Below are 20,871 nucleotides of genomic sequence, written 5' to 3' on the forward strand. Positions count from 1 at the left end.
GGATCAAACTCTTGCACATCTTCATGTAACTAGAAAGATCCTGGGATTTTCCAAAAAGCAAAGCAAGCACAACTTTCAAAACCCTTGTGGAACAGTTACTGAAATGAAGAAGAAAACTCCTCTAAACTTGTAAAGGAGAAATCTGTTCCCAAAGTTTAGGGCTCAGCACTGGTTTATTAATCACACACAGGTCCACTCATCTCACATTAATTTAACATCATCTCAATACATACAACATAACACTCATTTGATCTGAACAAAATAAGGTAGCAGGACCTTTTCCAGGGATTCTGTTTCAAATCAGATTCAATGCAGTGGGAGAAGGGGAGAATTAAAGCCTATCTATGCAACTGCAGCTATAGTTTCCACTGGAATTGATGACTCAGTAACATAACCTGTTGTGATTTATCTCCACATCACTAACACCAGCAGTTTGCCAAAATCCACCGCCTGCTTCTGTAAACTTCCACTAGGCTAAACTCCTGTTTACTGAAGGAAGAAAAAAAAGCTTTGACCATATGGAAGAGAAAAGACTACCACAGACACCTGTTCCAGGCCCTTCAGCCCTCTGTAACATGGATCTGGGAACACACCTCAACCACTAAATGACAGAAAGCTTTTTCTTTCTTTTCTCCTGCAGCCCGGTTTAACCTAAAGTCCAAGTCTGCCTGTCTTCCTCTTTTGCTCTCAAAGTGATGGCTCTGGGTTTCTAGAGAGACCTTGCAAAGGAGGAGCACTCTGCATCAGTCAGCAGGAGCAATGAGATCCAAGAGGCAGCATCATCCAGCTCTGACCCATCCACACTCTTAACACAAAGTTTTTGTTGGAATGGTGACCCATGAAGACAGTCCACTCTTAAAGCTGAAAGGAACACCCAGGCAACAAAGCCTGGGTTTTGAAAGATAGCTTAAGTCATTTGGGACAGAAGAAGATCTAGTATGAACTGTGTGATGCTCTTAAGCAAACTAGGCTCCAAAAAATGCAGGACTTCAAAGTCCTATGAAAGGCACAGCTAAGGCACATTGACTTGCCTTGCTTCCTCTAAAAGTTACTGTCAAGTTGGTATTTTTACATATTTCTGCCCAAACCAAAATGCTCACAGTGAACACAGAGGACACCGATGCATTGTAAAATGTCCCTATTTTGGAACATCACTACCATATATAGATGTTTTTTACCATACTCTTCAAATTTGTTTCATGCTTCCTAAGCCAGAAATACTACTTGTGTGCATCCTTCCCAAAGAAAGCTTTGAATGAAAAAACAAAACAACCTAGATATTTAAAGACGCCTTGGTAAGGTTATTGTACTCTTAAACTCCTTTTACTGAATGCAGACAATGCACCACTTTCAAACATATATTTACCACCCTGTCATTTTCTGCCCTCCCTACTTCTGACAAAATCATCCACTCTACTGCCAAGAACCTAGGAACAACCACCGTACGTTGCCTGAGGTCTTCCTTATATTTCTGAGAGTAAACCAAAATGTATGTACTTTAGAAAAGAAGGATTTTGCAGCAGGCTGAATCAGGCCACAAAACAAACTCTCCAGGGAAATTTACTATGGTGGAAAGCATAATCAGAATTACTGTTTAATAAACACTGCTTTAATTAGACACTTAATATTATTTTCACATTCTTTCAAAGGCAAGGGAATGGTGTGTGGATGGAAGTGGGAATACGAACCCTGCCAAGTGGAAAAGGGCAACTACAGAATTATTTCCAGCTCCTGAAGAATGGTGAGGATTTACAAAAAACCCACAAACCCAGGATTCTATAGAAATTGAAACTTCCTTTTAAATTCCTCTTCACACTGTTACACAACACTGAAAAATCTACTGATTTTACTTTGAACAGTGAAAGCTCACTATTTATACCAAAGATATCACTATTCATGCATTTCCTATCCTTCCTTACTCTTCTCCTAGCAGAGCACTCTGTTCACATCTGGGTCTGTTTAACCAGTGATTGGAAATTTAGCCTCCTGATTTCCCGTTAAATACTAAGCACAGGAAAACAAATAGCACTTGTTTTTCAGCAAGTTTTGTCAATCATCCAAAATTTAGTGCAAGCCATAGAACAGCCTGTGGTTTCGTGGCAGAGACCCAAAATATGTGAACCATATTTTCGTGAAATGAAAGGAATAAACCAGCTATTGGCCATATTAATAAGAATATGGGGTTTTTTCTTCTTAGGAATACAGAAATGACTGATAATTAAACTCTTTATTCTATCACTCTTTAAAGTTTTTCTTTTTTTCTTTTCAAATCTCAAGCCAAGAGCATGTGATCTGGTTTTGTATTTATCATTACTGCTGCTGCTTCCTCTATTTTACTAACTTAACACACACATTCAGTCCTAATTAAAAGGGATCTTGTGAGTAAGGTTATTTGCTTGCTTAAGTGCTTTCTCATCCATAACTCGTACTCATTCAATTGCCTGGTAACAAACCCTAAGATGAAGCATCACATCTTAAATAAAACATTATACAAAATCACATATGTGAATATTTAAGGGTTTTCTTGACATATTTTAACAGTGGTTTCTGCCAGGAAATCACAAAGGATCAGGTCCCTTCTTTCATCGGTTTAATTCTCCCTAGTTTCACTTGCCCAGTAATGACATTCCTACATTAAAACAGCAATTGAGAAAGATACAAAATCTAAAGAAAAAAAATCACTCACTGAGCAGCACCTTTAAAATCCTTATTCTGGGCAGTTTTATAAAATTTCTGGTTTTCTACCAAGACATGTTCACAATAAACTGCTGCTAGAGATGGAGAGAAAACGACTTAATGGAAGGGGAAGAAATTATTTTGTTATATGAAAACTTAGAAGTGGGGTGGGTGGGAGAGGCCTGGTAATGTTTTTCTGCAAGATTAACCTATAGCTGTTGCCTAGCTTATGTAATAGCGTGATCTGTCAAAACATAACCAGTGTAATAACCAGTGCAGATGTCCTTCAACCTCCTCTCACACTCCCTCTTTACAATGGAACTTTTAGCATGTATTTCCAGCTTGCTGAACTGAGTAGACCTCACCCTTGTAACTGCACTTCTAAGCGTTAAGGGGGCTGATGGTCTAGCCCAGGAACACCTGAACAGAAAATGCCCATTCCCAAACTGTTGCATTTTTGTGACAAGTGGAAATATCAAAATCACACCATATGACTAGATGCAATAGTAACCAAATTCGTGATTTTCAATTACTTAGGTCAGACAGAGGTATGCACCACCTCCCTGGAGGGATTTTCAGATGGAAATGACACAATACATAGAAGTATATTTATTTTTTACATGATGAGAATAAACTCAAGACTTAATTTACTAAAATCCCAATTATCTTCCCAGCACCACCTACTTAACTCATCAAGATATATATATAACTCATGCAGAGTCTGAAAATAACCCAGTCTATGGCAAATGTATTGTTAACACCATACTAATGTAGTCACCATATAGTCACTTTCTCTAACACATCCAGAAACTGGTGTCAGGTTTTTATCAAGATGCCAAAATTTCTTTTTAAGGTTAATCACAAGTGTTCTCTCTGGTTTATAGACATGAAAAGATGCCCTGAGAAGCAAAATAACACCACCATAAGGCAATAGACTAGTAAAGAACAACTTCCTTTAGCACTCGTGCCCTGTCTCGGACGGCTTCCTCCAAAGCAGTCACTCTGGAAGCATCACCATGCTCCCATCCAGTGCCATGGATTTGGAAAAAAGGATTCAAAATATGACACTTGAAAAAAATCCTGATTCTAATAGAACACAGCTTTTGGTTTTGTCAGGGCAGGCTATTTAATTTTAATGACAATTTATTCCACTGTGAGGTTAGGCACACTCTGATCAAACAAAACTATGATCTGCCTCCATGAAGATAAAGCCTGTGACAAGTCATTGTGCTGACTCAAACTAAGTGCTTCACAAGGTTTAAAAAAAAGTGCAAAAGTACATGTATACACCAAATTTACATTTTTATACTGAAAAATATTTACCAAGAAGGTTTTCTGTGCTTCTCTTTATCCCATAACCATACAGCTAAAGGCCAGATTTTCTTCCCCACTCATTTTATAATTCTGCCTAATGCAGGACCAGGCCCAAGGCAAAAACTGAAGTTTAAATGATTGGTAAGAAGTGAAACTCCATCCCAATAGTAGGACTGTATTTTCATTGTCTTTTGGATACATGGTGATACAAGCTTTAAATCTTTTCATCCATTCCTTTAGAGCAATCTGGGGTAGCTTAGCTTTAGTGGAAACTGAAATAGAGCAATGGTAGCAGACCATTTTCCTAATGAGGGCACTCAGAACACACAGCCTTAACTCCACAACATTTAAGCTCCATTTGCCTTAGTTTTCCCACCTGTAGAATAGTATTAACAACACTTTGCAAAGTGCTGTCATTCACTGAAATGATCTTCTTTATTAAAAACGATCTTTGGTCTTCTAATACCATTAATTTGGATTTTTTATTTATTTATTCAAAACACACCTCCCTGTATCAGTTTAAGAACTTCATTATGACACTTTACAGAGAAAAATAATATCTAGTATTAAAAAGGAATACAAAACTAGGACTTCATTAATGGTTACATGATCCTTTAACTACAAACTTTGGCCTGGCTCTAGGGGTATTGTCTTTATCAGCAGCAAGTCCCTGAAGTTGCCATGTACACTTCTTTCCACTACTCACCTTTGTAACTAGGGAGCAGTTAATGAAACAGTGCAATTCATACTTTACATGTGGTATATTAATGAAATTGTGAATGAATGTACTGTATGAGAAGTCTGAAGGAGAAGCTGGAAAGTCAATGATTATCCTGCCTAAGGCTTCCATAGAGACAGACACAATAGTTATTACACTTGTATGGTATGTGTGACACAGATTCCTGTTTTGAGCATAGGATTCATGGGCATCAAAAATGTTTATTAAATTTCAAGTATTTTATGATTCAAAGTACTGTTTTCTGGCTTAGCTTTACATTTAAGGAGAACAAACAAGACAGAGATGCAGAAGTACACGGCTAAGCCATGTATTTTCAAACAAAGGCTAAGGAAGCAAGCTCTGCCATCTGCAGCCCTTTGAGCTGCCAGGCTCAAATCTCCTAAACTTACTGAAGACTGTAGCAAGGAGGCAGGCAGCCTCTCTGCTAATAGAGTAGAAGAGTTTGCCTATCTGCCCCTCAACTCTCCTGAAATAGGAACCCTTGATACTGCAAAGGGACAGGTTCCTCTAGGTCTGAGGCAACTTGCAGGGATTGCAAACTTGCACGACTCAACACAGACTAACAGCTCTGCTGCAAAGCTAGAGCCTCTTCATTTCTTTTTTTGCATATTGCACTTGCCCACAGGTTCAATATGCTAGGATTTCCTTACCATTTCCAGTGTTTTCTGTGCTTTATGATTGCATGCTCTTTTCAGAAAGCTATTGGGAAAACAATACATTTGTCCTTGTGAGCAGTGTGGAACTTGGAAAAGCAACAGATGATCAGCGTGGTTTAAGCTGTGCAGCCTGTAACATTGTGGTCTGTCATCCCAAGCCATGTTAGCTACTGAGAAAATGGTACAGGAAAAGCGGGAAGGCTGATGAGCCCCTGATGCGAGACTGAAGTTAGCTTATATTTGCAGAAAAAATGCTGCCTTAGGGAGTGAATACAGAGAATGAAGTTCTGGAGCAAGAGAGAGAGTGTGGGACACTAAACTAGGAGAGCTTAAGGTGGATTGGTCCCCTTGCACTTCTTGTTCTGCACTCTCATTCTTCAAAGTCTTTGTAGAAAAGAAAAATAGAAACCTTAGTATGGTGGAAGTAAGAATACAGAAGTTGTATGGCACTTGAAGACATCCAAAATTATTACAGAGAGCTATCCAGATGTTTAAATATGATTAATGATGAGTCAGCATTGAGAGACAAGCAACAAAAACGTAAGCTCCCATATCTCCACAGCTTACGAGAAGCAGTATTATCCTGCTGTCACAGACGCACGTTAGGAGGATGCTGTGTGGTACCAGAACTTTCAGCCCTTACTATGACCAGCAGAGCCTTAGAGGCTGGAGTACTGAGAGAAGGTATTTGAGCCCCTTCATCAACAGAGAACCAAATCTGTAGCATCTACCAGATACTCCTGCCTCACCTGAGAGACAGCCCACTCTGTCCTGTACCATCAGTGGCCACATTTACTGTGGCAGTTCCTGAGGTCAGACAACTTCTTGTTTTGCACAAATTGTCAGTGCTGCTGTTTACACTTTCAAGCCTGTTTTTGTAACCAGGAGAGCTTGAAACACTTTTCTAAAGCAAACACTTAGCTACTGGTATGGTTTTGGCAGCCAAATCCTCAGGCACCTTGCTATCCTTCCTATGCCTTAACGCAGCCTGCTGAAATGCCTCTGAGCCAAACCAAGCAAGCCCGGCACATCACAGTCTGCCCAGCATACCACAGCCTGCCCACCACTGCAGTCTGCTGAGTGGAAATGGATGGCTGTCAGCAGAGCAACTCTTCACTCCTAGAGACAAGGTGAGGGGAGACAGAAAATCCTGAAGAAGGAGGAAGACGGGGAAGAGATAGCTGAACACAAACTAGCTGATGAAAAATGAGAGTGATAAGGTAGTAATTGCAGGGGGGAGATCAAAACAAAAGTGAAACTAGGTCCAAGATTTGATTAGCCGATGAAAATTCTATTTCTTTTGGACAGGAGTGAGAACTCTTATCATACTGTTGTTTATCAACTTGTTCCTCAGTTATTTTCTGAGTAGATCTGAACTGTACTGGTTGCATTAAGGACATACACCAGGAATGATCAACAAGAAGATAACAGTCAAGAGTCTCTTATACAGCAACAAGAAAATCTAAGATTGTGAATACCTCAGAACACAAACAAACCTATGTTCTTTGCACCAATGAGCAACACACTGTACTGGAAACAGGACGGAGTACTTTGAAGTTCAAAATATCAAAGGTACTCCTACTCCTGTGCCCTGATGTCAGGAAAAGTAAAAACAATCCAGAAAGTTTTTGATGTCCAGCAAGTGATAGGACATTTAACAGTCTCACCACCATATCAGATCAACTGAAAGAGCAGAGTCCCTTCCTAGTGTGTCAATTCTGCAGCACTGTCCATCTTCCCCTCCTGCTGATGCACACTGACACCATTAAGTTACCATTGTGTACTGCAGAAACAGTCTTGCCTACCACTGTCAGCTGTGCTGGAAGAGAAAAATTAAACCCTATAAGGATACAGCTAAAAATAATCAAGTTTAGTTCTGCAGCTAGAGTTGAATATAGTAAAAGCTGCAACTTTAATAAAGAAGACTCATGATTAGACATGATGTCACATACTAAAAATTTAATCCAAACACTTGTCTGTTTTACTACAAATAGCAAACTTGAATGTCTTGGCAAACAGTAAAGACATGATTTACAAATACTAGGTAATATTTGGATTCTACATTATAAGCAGTGCTCCAGTCTTTCTGAGAAATAAAAATTACTTCACTCTGGGCTTCGCTCGGTGATCTCAATAGACCCAGCTTCATCAGAGACACAAACCATAATTGTACATATTGAGCTCAAGACACAGAATCTTGTTTTGGTCACAGACCACACAACTAGTATGCACCCATATTTCCCGTTGCTTTGAGGTTTTTTGCGTTTATGGTACCATTAAACTTCTAATCAGTACTGGCTGTTATAACCCCCCAGCTTTTTGAAAGGCAATGGCTGCTAGTGTCAGTAACTACACGACAGGCAGATTCTCAAAAAGCAGGTTTTGCTTTCTTTTCCTTGAATTCACATAACAAGTAATCAGGTACTTTTTCCAAACTGCTTTACCCCACCACCTAACTGTTCCCCAGAGCTCTACCCTGAAACTTGACCTCCTGTTAACTTGGGTTTTTTAAATATGTTTGGAAACTTTCCAAATGAATGCCACTAACTCTATGTCTCGAGCAACAAATAGCTATGATATAGAGCAGGCCACAGAACTGTGTATACTTACAAGGAAAACTCTTCGGACTCCAGGTGCCAGTCTTTCCGTTTTTAGCTTCCAGACCAGAGGCAAAGGAGAGTTGAGAAGAAACACCAGAGGCTTTTGGTGAATATGCACTGATGAAATTGGATTCAAATGTAATGTGACCTACAAAGAAACAGAGAAATACATTAATACTTCCTTAATAAGTCTCAAAACCAAAGTGGAATTTGAATCAAAGGTCACTTGAATACATATTATGGCTTGCAGCATTCAGATGTCTTGACTCAAGATTACAGGCTAATCTACTTCCAAAAAAATAAAGTCAAGAAAGCACAGATAATATAAAGAATGAAACAGTTAACATTTGTGCTCTACACTTGCAAAGCACTGCTAAAGTGTTTAGGAAAACCTTGGCAAATACTGATGAAAAATAGCTTTTGAGAAAGGTCAAACCACTAAGCTAAGCTGAACATTGCAGAACAAGGGGATAAAAAGCAAGCTCTGATTTCTGGTTTTGAGATGGCAGCCTACAAAGCTGGCTTAGAGTACAAACCTCATCTGCTGATGCTATTAGGGCATAAATCTAACCTGCAAACCAAATAAACCTAAACAAACAAAAAACATGAGGAACAAATCCAGAAACACGAGTGAGCACTACACTAGTTTACAGAAGGAATTGCAACAGGAATTTTAACATACACTAGGGAAAGAAAACACCTGTCTTCAGGGACTTAAAAGATACATGGGGAAAATGATACCAGGAAAGTGGTCATCACAAAAGTGAGGCAACTTGTTGGAAGTGATTTCTAAGCAACTAGTTTGTGGTTGCTGGAAGTCCCTCCTGACCAGCTCCTCGTGTCCCAGTGCTGCCCTTTTAGAAAGGAGATGCGAGGCAAAACCCTAACCAGACTCATGACGGAGAACAGCCTGTCAGTTCTTAGCATGTAACAACTTGTAATTGAGTTTTGCAGAATCCAATATGCTTTTAAGCAGTCAGAATTTCACTGTGAGATGAGGGAGCCCTGGCACAGGCTGCCCAGGGAAGTTGTGGAGTCTCCTTCCTTGGAGGTCTTCAAGACCCGCCTATGCGACCTGATCTAGATTGACCTGCTTCTGCAGGGGGGTTGGACTAGATGACCTCTAAAGGTCCCTTCCAACCCTCCCATTCTATGACACAGGTAATTCAGAAAGGAAATCTGAGACATGGGAGTTTATCACCTAATTCTTACATAGTGTTAAGCATTAGTTTACCATTGAAGTAAATGCAGATTCATCTGGCAAACTAGACGAAAGCTGGGGACCAAGCTGAGTATTAGGTACCCATTGCTGCTGAAAAGTCTTTCCAAAAGAAAAGGTTTGCTTTGGATTATTTTATTTTACGTTTTCTTTATTCCCCACCCCAAAGTGAAAAGTTCACCATCTCTGTAAAGTGAAAGTCAAACCTAGGTCTCAGGTCTGACAGACACCTGAAGGACAGCAAAGACACCTTTTTCCGCTACCTATAAATTTGCGAAGAAGCTAACAAACATTACCGTGCCAACCAGTAAGCAGATGCTTACATGCAGAATGTACTAGATACTTAAAAATCACTGACCAAACATATCTCTAGTCTTCCCAGTGAAATCCCATAAGCACACTTTGGGGGGCACTGAAGACATCCCTATCTTCATCTTTGTAATACTTGATAAGAACTTGTTGGAAAACATGTATGAAAGAATAATTCCATATTTGCACTAAAATCAAACAGCTTTAAGGAAAAAGCACCTCTTCAGCAGGTAGCAGCTGGATCAGTGCTGCCTTTGCCTGGAGGGAGGCTGGGCACCTCAGGGCATCAGCATCTTCCACCCAAAAGCAGCTACCAATCTCATTGCCTGGCTTCTTCTGGCAGGAGGTCTAGTTGTATTTATGCACTTCCAAAGAATGCACTAGTACCACTGACTTCTGGGGAAGCATTGCTCTCCATTTTCTGCCTCAAAACAATAAGATACCTCACGTTCCAAAACTGCAGGGTGTTAGCACTGCATGCTAATGGGATGCCAAACAGTCATGACCTTAACTGTAAAGTAGTTTTTGTAGCTATCTGAAAATAAAAGAGAAGACGAAATTACTTGTTTTACAAGGCTTCCACTTTGTTGTTCTGTCCAGAAATTGAGAAGAGAAAGTAGAACAAAAAAGGTGTTTAGAATTGCTATTAAATGAATGTCTATGAAAAAGCTTTCATTAATTCTTGTGGGTTTTCTGCTGTAATCACAGCTAATTAGTAATAAGCTGTTTAAACTATTAAATATAATTACCTTGTTCTGGGGTTGTTTTCTTACGAAGCAATAAAATTACTGTAATATAGGTTTACCAAGGTAGGCCAGTTATATCTTTTGCAGTCCTGACCTGGCAAATATGAGTTCAAATTTTATTCTGATGGTTTTAGCCTCAAATGGCATGAAGTGCATCCCATTTTAAACCCTCTAAACTTTAAAATATCAAAGAGAAAATCGGCTACATCAAGTGGAGTAAATATTAAACATGTCCACTCTTACATGCATCTATAGCCATATTTCCACACTTGATGATAACTGTCTGCTTCTGATCATACAGAAGGAAAGTAAATATTAATGAAGTGGGATATAATATATGTTTATGTGCTTAAACAAGCAAGAATAGATAAACAGTAACAATCCCCTCTTACTGGCTATAGGGGCACTCAGCTTGGGTTTGCAGCATGGTTGTGTTTGTATTAGAATGTCATGTCAGTGTAAAGAAGAAGTTTCTATTAGATTTGTTTATTTTTTTTGAATTTTTGCTATTTAAAACCTCTGGTATTAATTAAAACCAGAAATTATACAAGAAACGTAACACACTCCAAAACAGCTAGGCCAAGTCCTTTGGGTAATAAGTAAATGGAGAAGCATCTCTGATTCAACTGATCTCAGACAAGTTTACTCAAAGCCAATATCTATCAGACAAGACAGACATTCTAGACTTCATGAAAAGTTCTGCCTGTTGGTTTGGTTACATGAGAGAGCATACAGAGCAATCATACTACCTTAGTGAGAGAACCAGAGACTCTTTGCAAATGGAGCTACTATTAGATTTTGTAGTTGCTATTCCTTTAGGCTTTGGAAATTAAGTGTATACATAGAATATACACATCCATGATTATTTCCATACATGCATACAAATAATCAACCAAGTTTGAGCCGTACTCAGAAGTGGTGATATATCCAGAGGGGTTGTGGAGTCTCCTTCCTCGGAGGTTTTCAAGACCCACCTGGACATGTTGCTATGTGACCTGATCTAGATGAACCTGCTTCTGCAGCAGGGTCGGACTAGATGATCTCTAAAGATCACTTCCAACCCCTACCATTCTATGATTCTATTATCTAGTTATCCTTTTTGCTGGAATAGGTTGAGTTATATTACATAATAGAAATTTCCTACATTTCTGCCTGAAAAGTGCAGACGGATCCTTAAGAAAAGCCACAGGACTTGAACACAAAATCATTTATTTTTCAGAAGTAAATAAAGAGTTCTTGTGAAAACTTTCAGAACAAATGTAATTTTGCGTTATTGCACTCCTCAGTTTGCTCATGAGTAAGACGGCAACAAAACACATAATATGGAATTCATATTCCTAGTCCTAAAGCTGAGACAGAACACAGTTACAGTGAGCACTCTCTGTCACTATATTCCTTGGCATGTATATTCTCTGTCACTATACTTCTTGGCATAATGCAGTCCAATTTTCTTTTCCAGAGGAAAAAAACCCCAAAACCTAGTGAGCTGCTCAAAAAATGCTCAGGGCCATCTTGATGATCCTATTTTTCGTAAAGCATTTTTGCTCCCTAGCTCACACTGATGAGGGGGAACTGGGGAGCCCAGCCTGAAGGTGACCATTGCCACTGAGAAGTCATATAAAATTAACAGGCTCCTCTTAATGTAACTAATTATCTCCCTAATATTTATGATTGTCCCCATCACTGTCAGTGCTTGATGGCACTCAACAGTTGCACAACTTTATATTATGGGAGACTTTTTCCTGGTCCTTGGAAAGATTTTCAAGCAAACTGCTGGGGAGTTACCAGCATTCAAGAGCTTTTGACAACAACCCAGCTGCCAAGCATATGGATTATACCTTGCATAACAACATCTGGTGGGCTAGTGCACAGAAATTTCAGCCCAAGTAAGGCAGGAATAGTCAACACAGCTCACCAGAGACGTGAGAGGTGTTTCTGTGTGGAAGGTAGAGGTTTGAACTGTGGAGTTCCAAGTAAAAGCTTGGATCCTGACTATGCACCAGAGGTACCCAATGCTTCTTCCACTCCTGCATTACAGACTGAAAGGATTAAGGGGATTTTAAGGTGTTATGAGCTTATGACACTGGCATAAGTACAAGTTTGATGGTCCTTGGAGGTTTTCAAGACCCACCTGGACATGTTCCTGTGCGACCTGAACTAGGTGGACCTGCTTCTGCAGGGAGGTTGAACTAGATGATCTCTAAAGGTCCCTTCCAATCTCTACCATTCTATGATTCAGCTGTACTGGCATCTTCAGCATGACACTGTCCCTCTCTCTCGTTCTGCCTTGTACACTTTCTGTTGGCACATGCACACTCCCACCTTCTTGTCCCTCTGCTAAACTCTGCCATGGCTGCCTTCATCCACAGCACCACACTGCTGTAGAGTAGGGGTGAGGATGTGCCAATCTCCCACATCAAAATGTGACTCCTAGTAGAGTAACCCTACTAGTTAAACCATGTATTGGCTGAATCTTAAGTGGTGCTCCCATTCCCTCAGCGATTTTTCTGTGAGATCTTCAAGGCAAATCCTTTCTCAAATGCATAAACAATTCATAGCATCTTCTAAATACACCACAAATCAATAGAAAGGTATTGGATCACTTCAGACCACCAAAAAAAATGCTACTAGTTAATAGCAGAAGAGCTAAGTAGAAATTTTCCCTTTGTCTTTGTATTTTCACTGGCAGAATCTGTATTGTTAAGCATGTACATAAAGCATTGCCCAGAAATTCCATCAGAAACTTGTCCTACATGTGTTCAGCGCTGTACAGCTTGATATGAAGACATGGTGTGAAATTCTGAACTCATTGAATACTGCTAAAATTCATTATTTTTTCTGATGCTCTCATTTAAGCTTTTTTTTTTAAACGTATCTAAAAAGATATATTCTTCATCTATTTTTACAGATTAAAACAAGCTTATAAAATGCACACATTTTCTACTTCTCAGCAGCATACTACCTCAAAGTACTACCTTCTGCATCTCAGACAGCTCTGTAAGCAGTTTGGTTAAGCAACACCAAAGAAAATTAAACAAGAATCCTTAAATCATACAATGGTAGGAGTTGGAATGGACCTCTAGAGATCATCTAGTCCAACCCCCCTGCTAAAGCAGGAAATGGACTAAAGCACTTTTAGGTCACCTAGTCCATTTAACAAGTAGCTGCTATGGCTCTGCCTATGTTAGTTTTAAAACATATGAAGCACAGGACATTAACCAAGCACACAGCAGCAAAACAACAGTACAAATAAGTCAATGTCATCCAACATATCCCTTGCTCCCAGTGAAAGGCTCATTTGATCACTGAGCTGTTGCAAGGCCAGCATTTTCATAGTGCAAGCAATAGTTAGGTCAGACCTTCTGGACATGCGTGTCAGCAATGGTTCTCTCATTAATGCTCAGCTTTAGCAGCTGTTTGTCAGAGCAAGCTCCTTTTTCAGACTCATGTCTGTCCTTTCCGGTCTCCTTTGGCACACGCTCTTCCAAATAATGCATGACTAACTTGTGGGGTATATGACAATCTGGTCAAGGGTGAAAATTAAAGATATTCTAAAAATCTTACAACAAAACCCACAAATTAATTTGTAATAAGTACACCACCAACAAAGCATATAACTGTGACCAGGGTATGAACCACAGAGAAGCTCTTTAATCTTTGCTAGAATGCATTTTCCTATCTTTTTGTTAGAAATACTGTTAAAAAAATAAGAGAAAATTGAGATTTTTAACAAGATACCACATTTCATAGGTGCCATGCCTATCAGAGTTACGTTGGCATTGCTTAGCCAGCATGTACTCATGCTGGTCACTACCGTTTGCAAAGAGTTCCTTCAAGGTCTCTAGCAGCAGCAAGGTTAAAATGGCTGCAGAGCCTTCTCTGTCCCCAGTGCTCACAGATTCACGGAAGGCTGAGTATCACCACAGAAACCAACTACAAAAACAGTCTACAGGCTTCTGCCCCACTACTCTGGTAAAGCAATTTGTAATACGTGAAAGGCAAGGGCACAAATGCTGAAAACTGATCAAAGTAAACACTGCTGTTCAAGTAACATTTTGTTTTGCTGACTTCAAGGTATCAAATCACAGACTCTGTGTTTTTTTTCTAAAAAGATGAAAGTCAAGTGCCAAGGATTTGTAAGGTTGAATTAACTATTCCAGTGTGAAGGACTTCAAGATAAGTTCACAACACAGTTTCCAAACCAGTCATTAGGAATTTCTGCTGTTAAACCAGGACAAAATATGCTGTGTCATATTGAATGACACTGCTCAGGCTTGGAAAGCACTACTCCAGAAGGGAAAACAAAACTTAATTTTAACTCTCAGATCATAGAAACACATCTTCCAAGTGACACATTAAAGATGGATGTATGACAAAATTCATTCCTCTTCTGCAAAGATTAAGTTAATCAGTACAAAGCTGGCTACATTTACAACAAATTTGAAAATTTATACCTATCACACTGTCTTCTGTTTCCACTTTTTTTGTCAATACAGTTTTTAAAGGACATAAATTATTCTAGCATTGCAACAAAAGCTAATATGAACTTATATTTACAGTTCATTAGTGTATATTATCCAATAAGAGGTTTAGATTTCTACTAAAATTCATTTAAAAAATACATTGGCTGGAAAAGAATTCAGTCAAGGATTAACCTATCAATCTACCTCAAGTGAATAGTACTGCACTGTCTTTCAAAACTATCTATCAGTTGCTTTGGGAAGGATCTGCATGCCCTTTTTTTTTCTTTTTAAGATGAAAGTAAAGAAAAAGTGTTTTCTTTAGGCAAGAATTGTGAATTCAAAATTAAATACTTTGATGCCAGCTACAGTTGCAATGTCTAGCTGTCAGGAGTCAACAGCTTCCAAGAGAGTTTGCTGTTTTTTCCAAGAAGTGTGAGACGTGTTCATATGATGTTACTGCCCAAAGGTAATTTTGCTCAAAGGGTTATATATATATGCATTCTTCATCAAATGATTGCATAAGCAAGTTCCTAGAAGCATTTGAGACCCCACCATTTCCTTTTTGGGAAGATTCTCCAATGCAAATCCCTTTCTTCATACAGAGCAAGCACGGGTTTTTTTCAGTACACCATCACAGAAATAATCTCCAGGAACATTTCAATACCATTAAAAACACGCACTCGTACACAAACTTTTGCTCCTGCAGAACTTGAAGTTGTGCCACCCTCGCAGCCCTTGCCAGAGACACTACATGCTTTCTTCCCTCTGCCAGGCCTATGCTAAAGGATACTGCTGGGGCTGAGACATACCCTGTTGGAAGAGAGCAGAGGCACAAATGGAGAGGGAAAGCTGTCTTCTTTTTGCAGTACTTCCAGGGTGAAGCACAGCTCAGCCCTCAGGGATCAGTAGCATTTATCAGGTGTGTGGAGGACTAAAGTTCCTTTCCAAGGCTTATGTACCACTCTAATTCTAAAATCAACCCTTTGATTATTTTATCCTAAATATATGGTTGCAAACGGATTGTTATTAGCTGGAGCTGCCCATCCACAATGCACCAAGAGAATGAGATTGACTAAACAGCAGTTAGGACTCCATTGTGAAAATCAGGGGAAAGATCCAGCCAGGATAACTTCTATTAAGCTACTACTGGTGTTAAGCCAGAGACTGACATGGTCCCATATATTATCTTATAAAAAAAAGAACACAAAAGGAGGTCAAGGGAACAAAAAGGTTGATAAGGACTACGGTAACCATCATGGTCCACTGACTGCTCTTCATTAAGAAGTACTGTCAAAAACCTTTGACCAAAAAGTGTTTGAAATATCTTGTTTCTATTTTTGTTGGGTTTTTTTGGTTTTCTCCTCTACTTGTCCAGTAACTAAAGGTCAGGTTGTTCTGTGCTAAACACAAGAAAGGTCCTTCCCCGAAGAGCTTACAAACCAAGGCATTCAACTCCTGCACCATTTGCATGTGCCAACACATGCTAGCAGACAAGTATGCATGATGTTCCCAGAAGGCCACTTAAACAGGAAGATGCATTACTAAGGATTCAGAGGAGAAACAGTAGCCTCAGTGCATGTGTTCAAGGGGCGAACTAAGCAAAATTCCCTTCACCCTCAGTGAGGATGGGACATCACCCCTGCATTTGGCACCTGTTACCCTCAGAGCCAAGCAATGTACCCAAATGGACTCATTTTAAATGAGCATCTAAGGTTTACCCTCATAACCTGCTTGAAAAGTGACCTGCTCATGCATTAACACAGCAGTTGTATCCAACAGCTCGATGAAAGACATTCCATTAGAATAAAAGCCTAAGAGTTTGCAGTGTATTCAAATGTTATCTGTAGTTCTCCTTTCAGTGTAAGTTCTGGTACCTTTCTAGCCTTAATCATTAAACGACCAAGCTGAGGCTCTGTGTAACAGGATGGAATCTCTTTAGATCTCCTCACATGGATTCATAACTCAGATGTTCCAGGCAACAGACTAAAAAGCAAATTACAAGTAAAATTTAGTAATAAAACATTCTGAAACACATCATGTGTAAGAGGAGTACACTACAGTACAGTGGCATGCTGTATGGCATTGAACATACTGCTCAGGACCTGTCAGCGCTGTCATTTGTATCTTTTTCATAACTGATGTTTTACTGTACCAGTGACATTTTCTCCTCAAAAGTGTAAGAGCAGAGAACAATGCTGGTAAATTTTTACTGAAATGCAGTGACCTAAGCATCTGTTCAGCAAGCACCACAGCTCCCATAGCATCACACAGTTCTGATACAAGGAGATGTTACAAAACAGAGCTTCTCATTTTGTGAAATTGTTGGATCATTTCTGCCCACAGCTCAGTTACATAATTACCTTCAGACAAAAACGTAGACAGTTAATTTCCAATGTTCTAAAGTAGTTGCTTTAAGCTGGAGCTGCCAAATGCAATCACATTCTGCTAGATGCTAATAATTTATGCAAACTTCTAGGCAGGTAGAAGCAAAGCTATTTCTGATACAACTAACTTGGCAAAAAGGCAGGATTGTTATTGAAGTCATTTACACTAGAAAGTGGTATTACTTAGTGAGATAAAACTTTGAAGCTGTATGTAAGGACAGGTATGTCAGAACACAAAAGGTAATAACTATACTAGAATGTCACACACCGATAATGTTACTTCTGTGACAATGACCTTAAAAGTGTAAGAGGTTACTGATAAACTTAATGTTGAGCTCATATACATGTGTAAGCTGTCTTTCCTTATGCTTTCCTTTTTCTGTGTTCAGTATTATTTCATGCATTCTACAGTTTGGAGAACCAGGGCTCACCTGAAAAATAGTTTTTCAAAGAAACATCTGGCTGCAGCAAAGAAAGCAACAGTCTCTGCATAAACATCTCTGATGAGCTCTGCCAATCAAATTTAATCTTCACATGCTATTCTCACTTTGGGCACCTGCAGAGCAAAGGCTTCTCACAGCAACCAGTCCCATGGTTCATTCAATGGAATACCCATGCCCAGCAGCACAAGGCTGGGACCCCTTTGCATGTTCGTCTGGTGACCTAAACTAGATGCTTAGACTCCCAAAGATTAAGTGAAACCATTTGTACCATCTGCCCTTCCACAAAGCAGTCAGGATTCCCAGCACTTGAAACCTAAAAACACAATGTTTTACTCATCTTTGCATAAATCAGTAGATGTCAATACTGTTCACATGACATATAATGAATCCTAAGGGGAAAGTCTTCCTTTTATATATTTTGTGGGAAAATTTCTTGTTGGCTTTAGATCTATTTAAGGGCACAAGATCCATTCCCGTGAGCTGTAAGTACAGCATCTCCACTACTGTTATTAAATGGCCTATTCACAAAACGGTATCACATCAGACTAAGTTTTACTTTAACAATTAAGATAGAATATTGTCTGTGAAAATGAAACATTTTCACAGACAATATTCTATTCTGCACTTTTGTGTTACATATATTGCAAGTCTAAGCTTTTCTTTGTTGAATCAGCAGATCTGCAAAGTAAGTTCAGTTTTCTATTCCTCTCCCCTTCTTCCACCCCTAAATTATCACCAGACAATTGTGTAACACGATGAAAAAACAAAGGTGAGGGAAGAGGGGGTGGGAATGATGGTGGAGATCACTATATTGGAGGAAATAAGAGTACATACTAAAAAGCAGCTCCTGTCCCAAAGACAATGCTCCTCAAGCTGGCAGATGACAAACTTCTGCCAGGACATTTTTCTTAAATGCATTTGGGGCATTCTGAGCACATCTACATAGGCTTTTCCAACTAAAAAGAAGTTTCTGCTGCCTGTATTTTCAGCAAGTTAGATAGATGCCAGTCAGCCAAGCAGAACCCTCACAGCTGCATTCATGTACGACTACAGTAGTGACACCTCAACAGGTATGAATAGGTCTTGTTAGCTATAGCTCAGTATGATACTAACTGTGGGTTTGGAGACTTAGCATTAGCACTATCTGATCTCTACCAGGCTCTGACAGTAGCCACAGCAAGCTCATAGTTCATCTCAACTCCAACACATCACACAGATGTAACATAACACAGGGTATCAGATGAATATCATGACAAAGCTGGAATTTGAATATGGGTTTTTGAAATCTCAGGGTAAATCCAGAATGGCTGAACACCCTACTTTTCACTGTTTCAAAAGCCGCATCTGTGGAAGGGCTGAGGCAATGAGGCTTCACAGAGATCACAAGAAAAGATTACAAATAACATGAAATAGATGATGGAAAGGCTGCAGGACAGAAGCTTATGCTGTTTGAAAGCACCTACATATAAAACAATTTGCTCCTCAGTTTTGCAGCCAGACCACACGTAGATCCAGATGACTAGAAAAAGAAACGTCATTCTACAGCTGTGACACGTCATGCAGGGAAGTGTAAAATGTAGAGTTCACATTTTTATTGGACATGCAAACCTAAATTCTTGCTCTCCAAGTCAGGATTAAGAACAGCATGTGTGTATGAGTCATAAAACCCCAAAAAATCTAAACAGCAGCACCAGATTTTGTTTACTTTATTGCCAGTGACCCACCAGCCTGAGTAAGAGCTGGTCCAAGTGTGTGCCTGTAGTACCTAGGCTCACAGAATAACCATAACCAATACATTGGCTCTCTATTCCCCTGGGGAAAGTCTTCATTCTTCCTAATTTTTTTCTCTTTTTAAACTTTAAAATCGTTTTTAAAATCAGAACTTACTCTCTCTACTAAAAAAATGTTTTTTTAAGAATATTTCAAGGAATGAGTTATGATACTGACTACATGGGCAAAAAACCTAAACCACCAACCCCCTACAGAAACTAATTTTCTATTTAATCAGGCCTACCCACATAAGTAACACTACTCACATCTATATAGACCTGCAGAATCAAAGCCATGAAAACCGACAAAATCCTCCAAAGACATTACTAAGGCTGTCAAGCAAGTACTGTCTTGCACAATTATGCCATTCCCTGCACTTCTTAGCTGCACTATCTTGATGATTCTTGCTTGAAAACATATTTAGTGAGGAAAACACTGGCTTACTTTCTAGTTAACAGTGCAGGAACAGACTCTATTTCCTTGCGTGTAGTATTTTTCCCTGTAGCTTCAGGTATCCAATTTACCTTATTGCAAGTATCACTTGCAACCCAATTAGTGGAGAAAAGAAGCCAGGTTCTAATGGTCTAGCCTGAAAAGATACATACAAAGTACATGCTGCCATGCTTCTCTGCAAAATTGGCTTTATACAAAGTAGCATTCCTCAAAGGGTCTCAAAACTTCACTTCGCTATCTACATGCTGACTTTGCTGCTTTGGGTGATGACAGAAGAGTGAGTCAGACTTCAACCAGGGCTAGAGAACGTCATTTATCTCCAGAAAGGTGACAGATTTTAATACTTTTCCCTGACTGATGAGATTTCCATAATGACCAAATATTACCTCTGATCTACCCTACTGCCACCATCACGTTTATCACACATCGCACGAGTTCCAATCACAATAAAAATACTTCTGCATTATAAATTGTCATAGCAATTGTTAGAGTGACACTATAAGCTATAAATTACCTACAATTACTTCAGACTTTTTCCAGCAATTGAATTTTCACATGTTAGTACCTCACAGTGGTGCTATTTTTGCAACTTTTCCTTTAAATACCAAATTTCACTACTGCAGACATACTGTTTGTTTCAAAGGGAAAATAACAGACTCTTCTAGAAAAACACAAATTTGTTTATATAATAAGTGTTAGCAAAAGCATGAACCATATTAAATATAACCCTATTAAAACATTTTTTTCCTCTTCTCGTATCTCACCACTGCAAAGTTTTCTTGTCCAGCTGAGTGTGACTGTCAGGCATAGCCAACTCCAGACTATTTATGTTGGAATTTTTCACCGATGCTGGGAGGCTGAAGGAGAACGACTTCATTAATTTCAGCTTTTGGTTCAAACAGATACTCCAGAGAACAATATAAACAAGACCACTCATGATGAGTGTTGCTCTAACATCTCACATACACGCATACAAGCCCAAAGCGAGACTGGAACCTGCCCACTGAGTCCGTGATACAAACAGACTCCTTGAAAATGTCATCACTTACTGAATTATCTTTTCTTAGGGAAAGTAGCTATAGACAAAGCAGTAATTTAT

The 20,871-nt window shown here is 39.3% G+C and overlaps 1 protein-coding gene across 1 annotated transcript in view; it reads right to left on the minus strand.

Moving 5' to 3' along the window:
• TGFBR3 (transforming growth factor beta receptor 3) overlaps positions 1-20,871 on the minus strand; it is a 112,577-nt gene that overhangs the window by 42,906 nt on the left and 48,800 nt on the right. Inside the window, exon 4 of the mRNA XM_062003570.1 lies at positions 7,996-8,133. Coding sequence (XP_061859554.1) covers positions 7,996-8,133 — 138 coding nt within the window. The remainder of the gene's footprint in view (positions 1-7,995; positions 8,134-20,871) is intronic.

Source organism: Colius striatus, chromosome 10, assembly GCF_028858725.1.
Source record: "Colius striatus isolate bColStr4 chromosome 10, bColStr4.1.hap1, whole genome shotgun sequence".
In the NCBI taxonomy this organism is placed as follows: domain Eukaryota; kingdom Metazoa; phylum Chordata; class Aves; order Coliiformes; family Coliidae; genus Colius; species Colius striatus.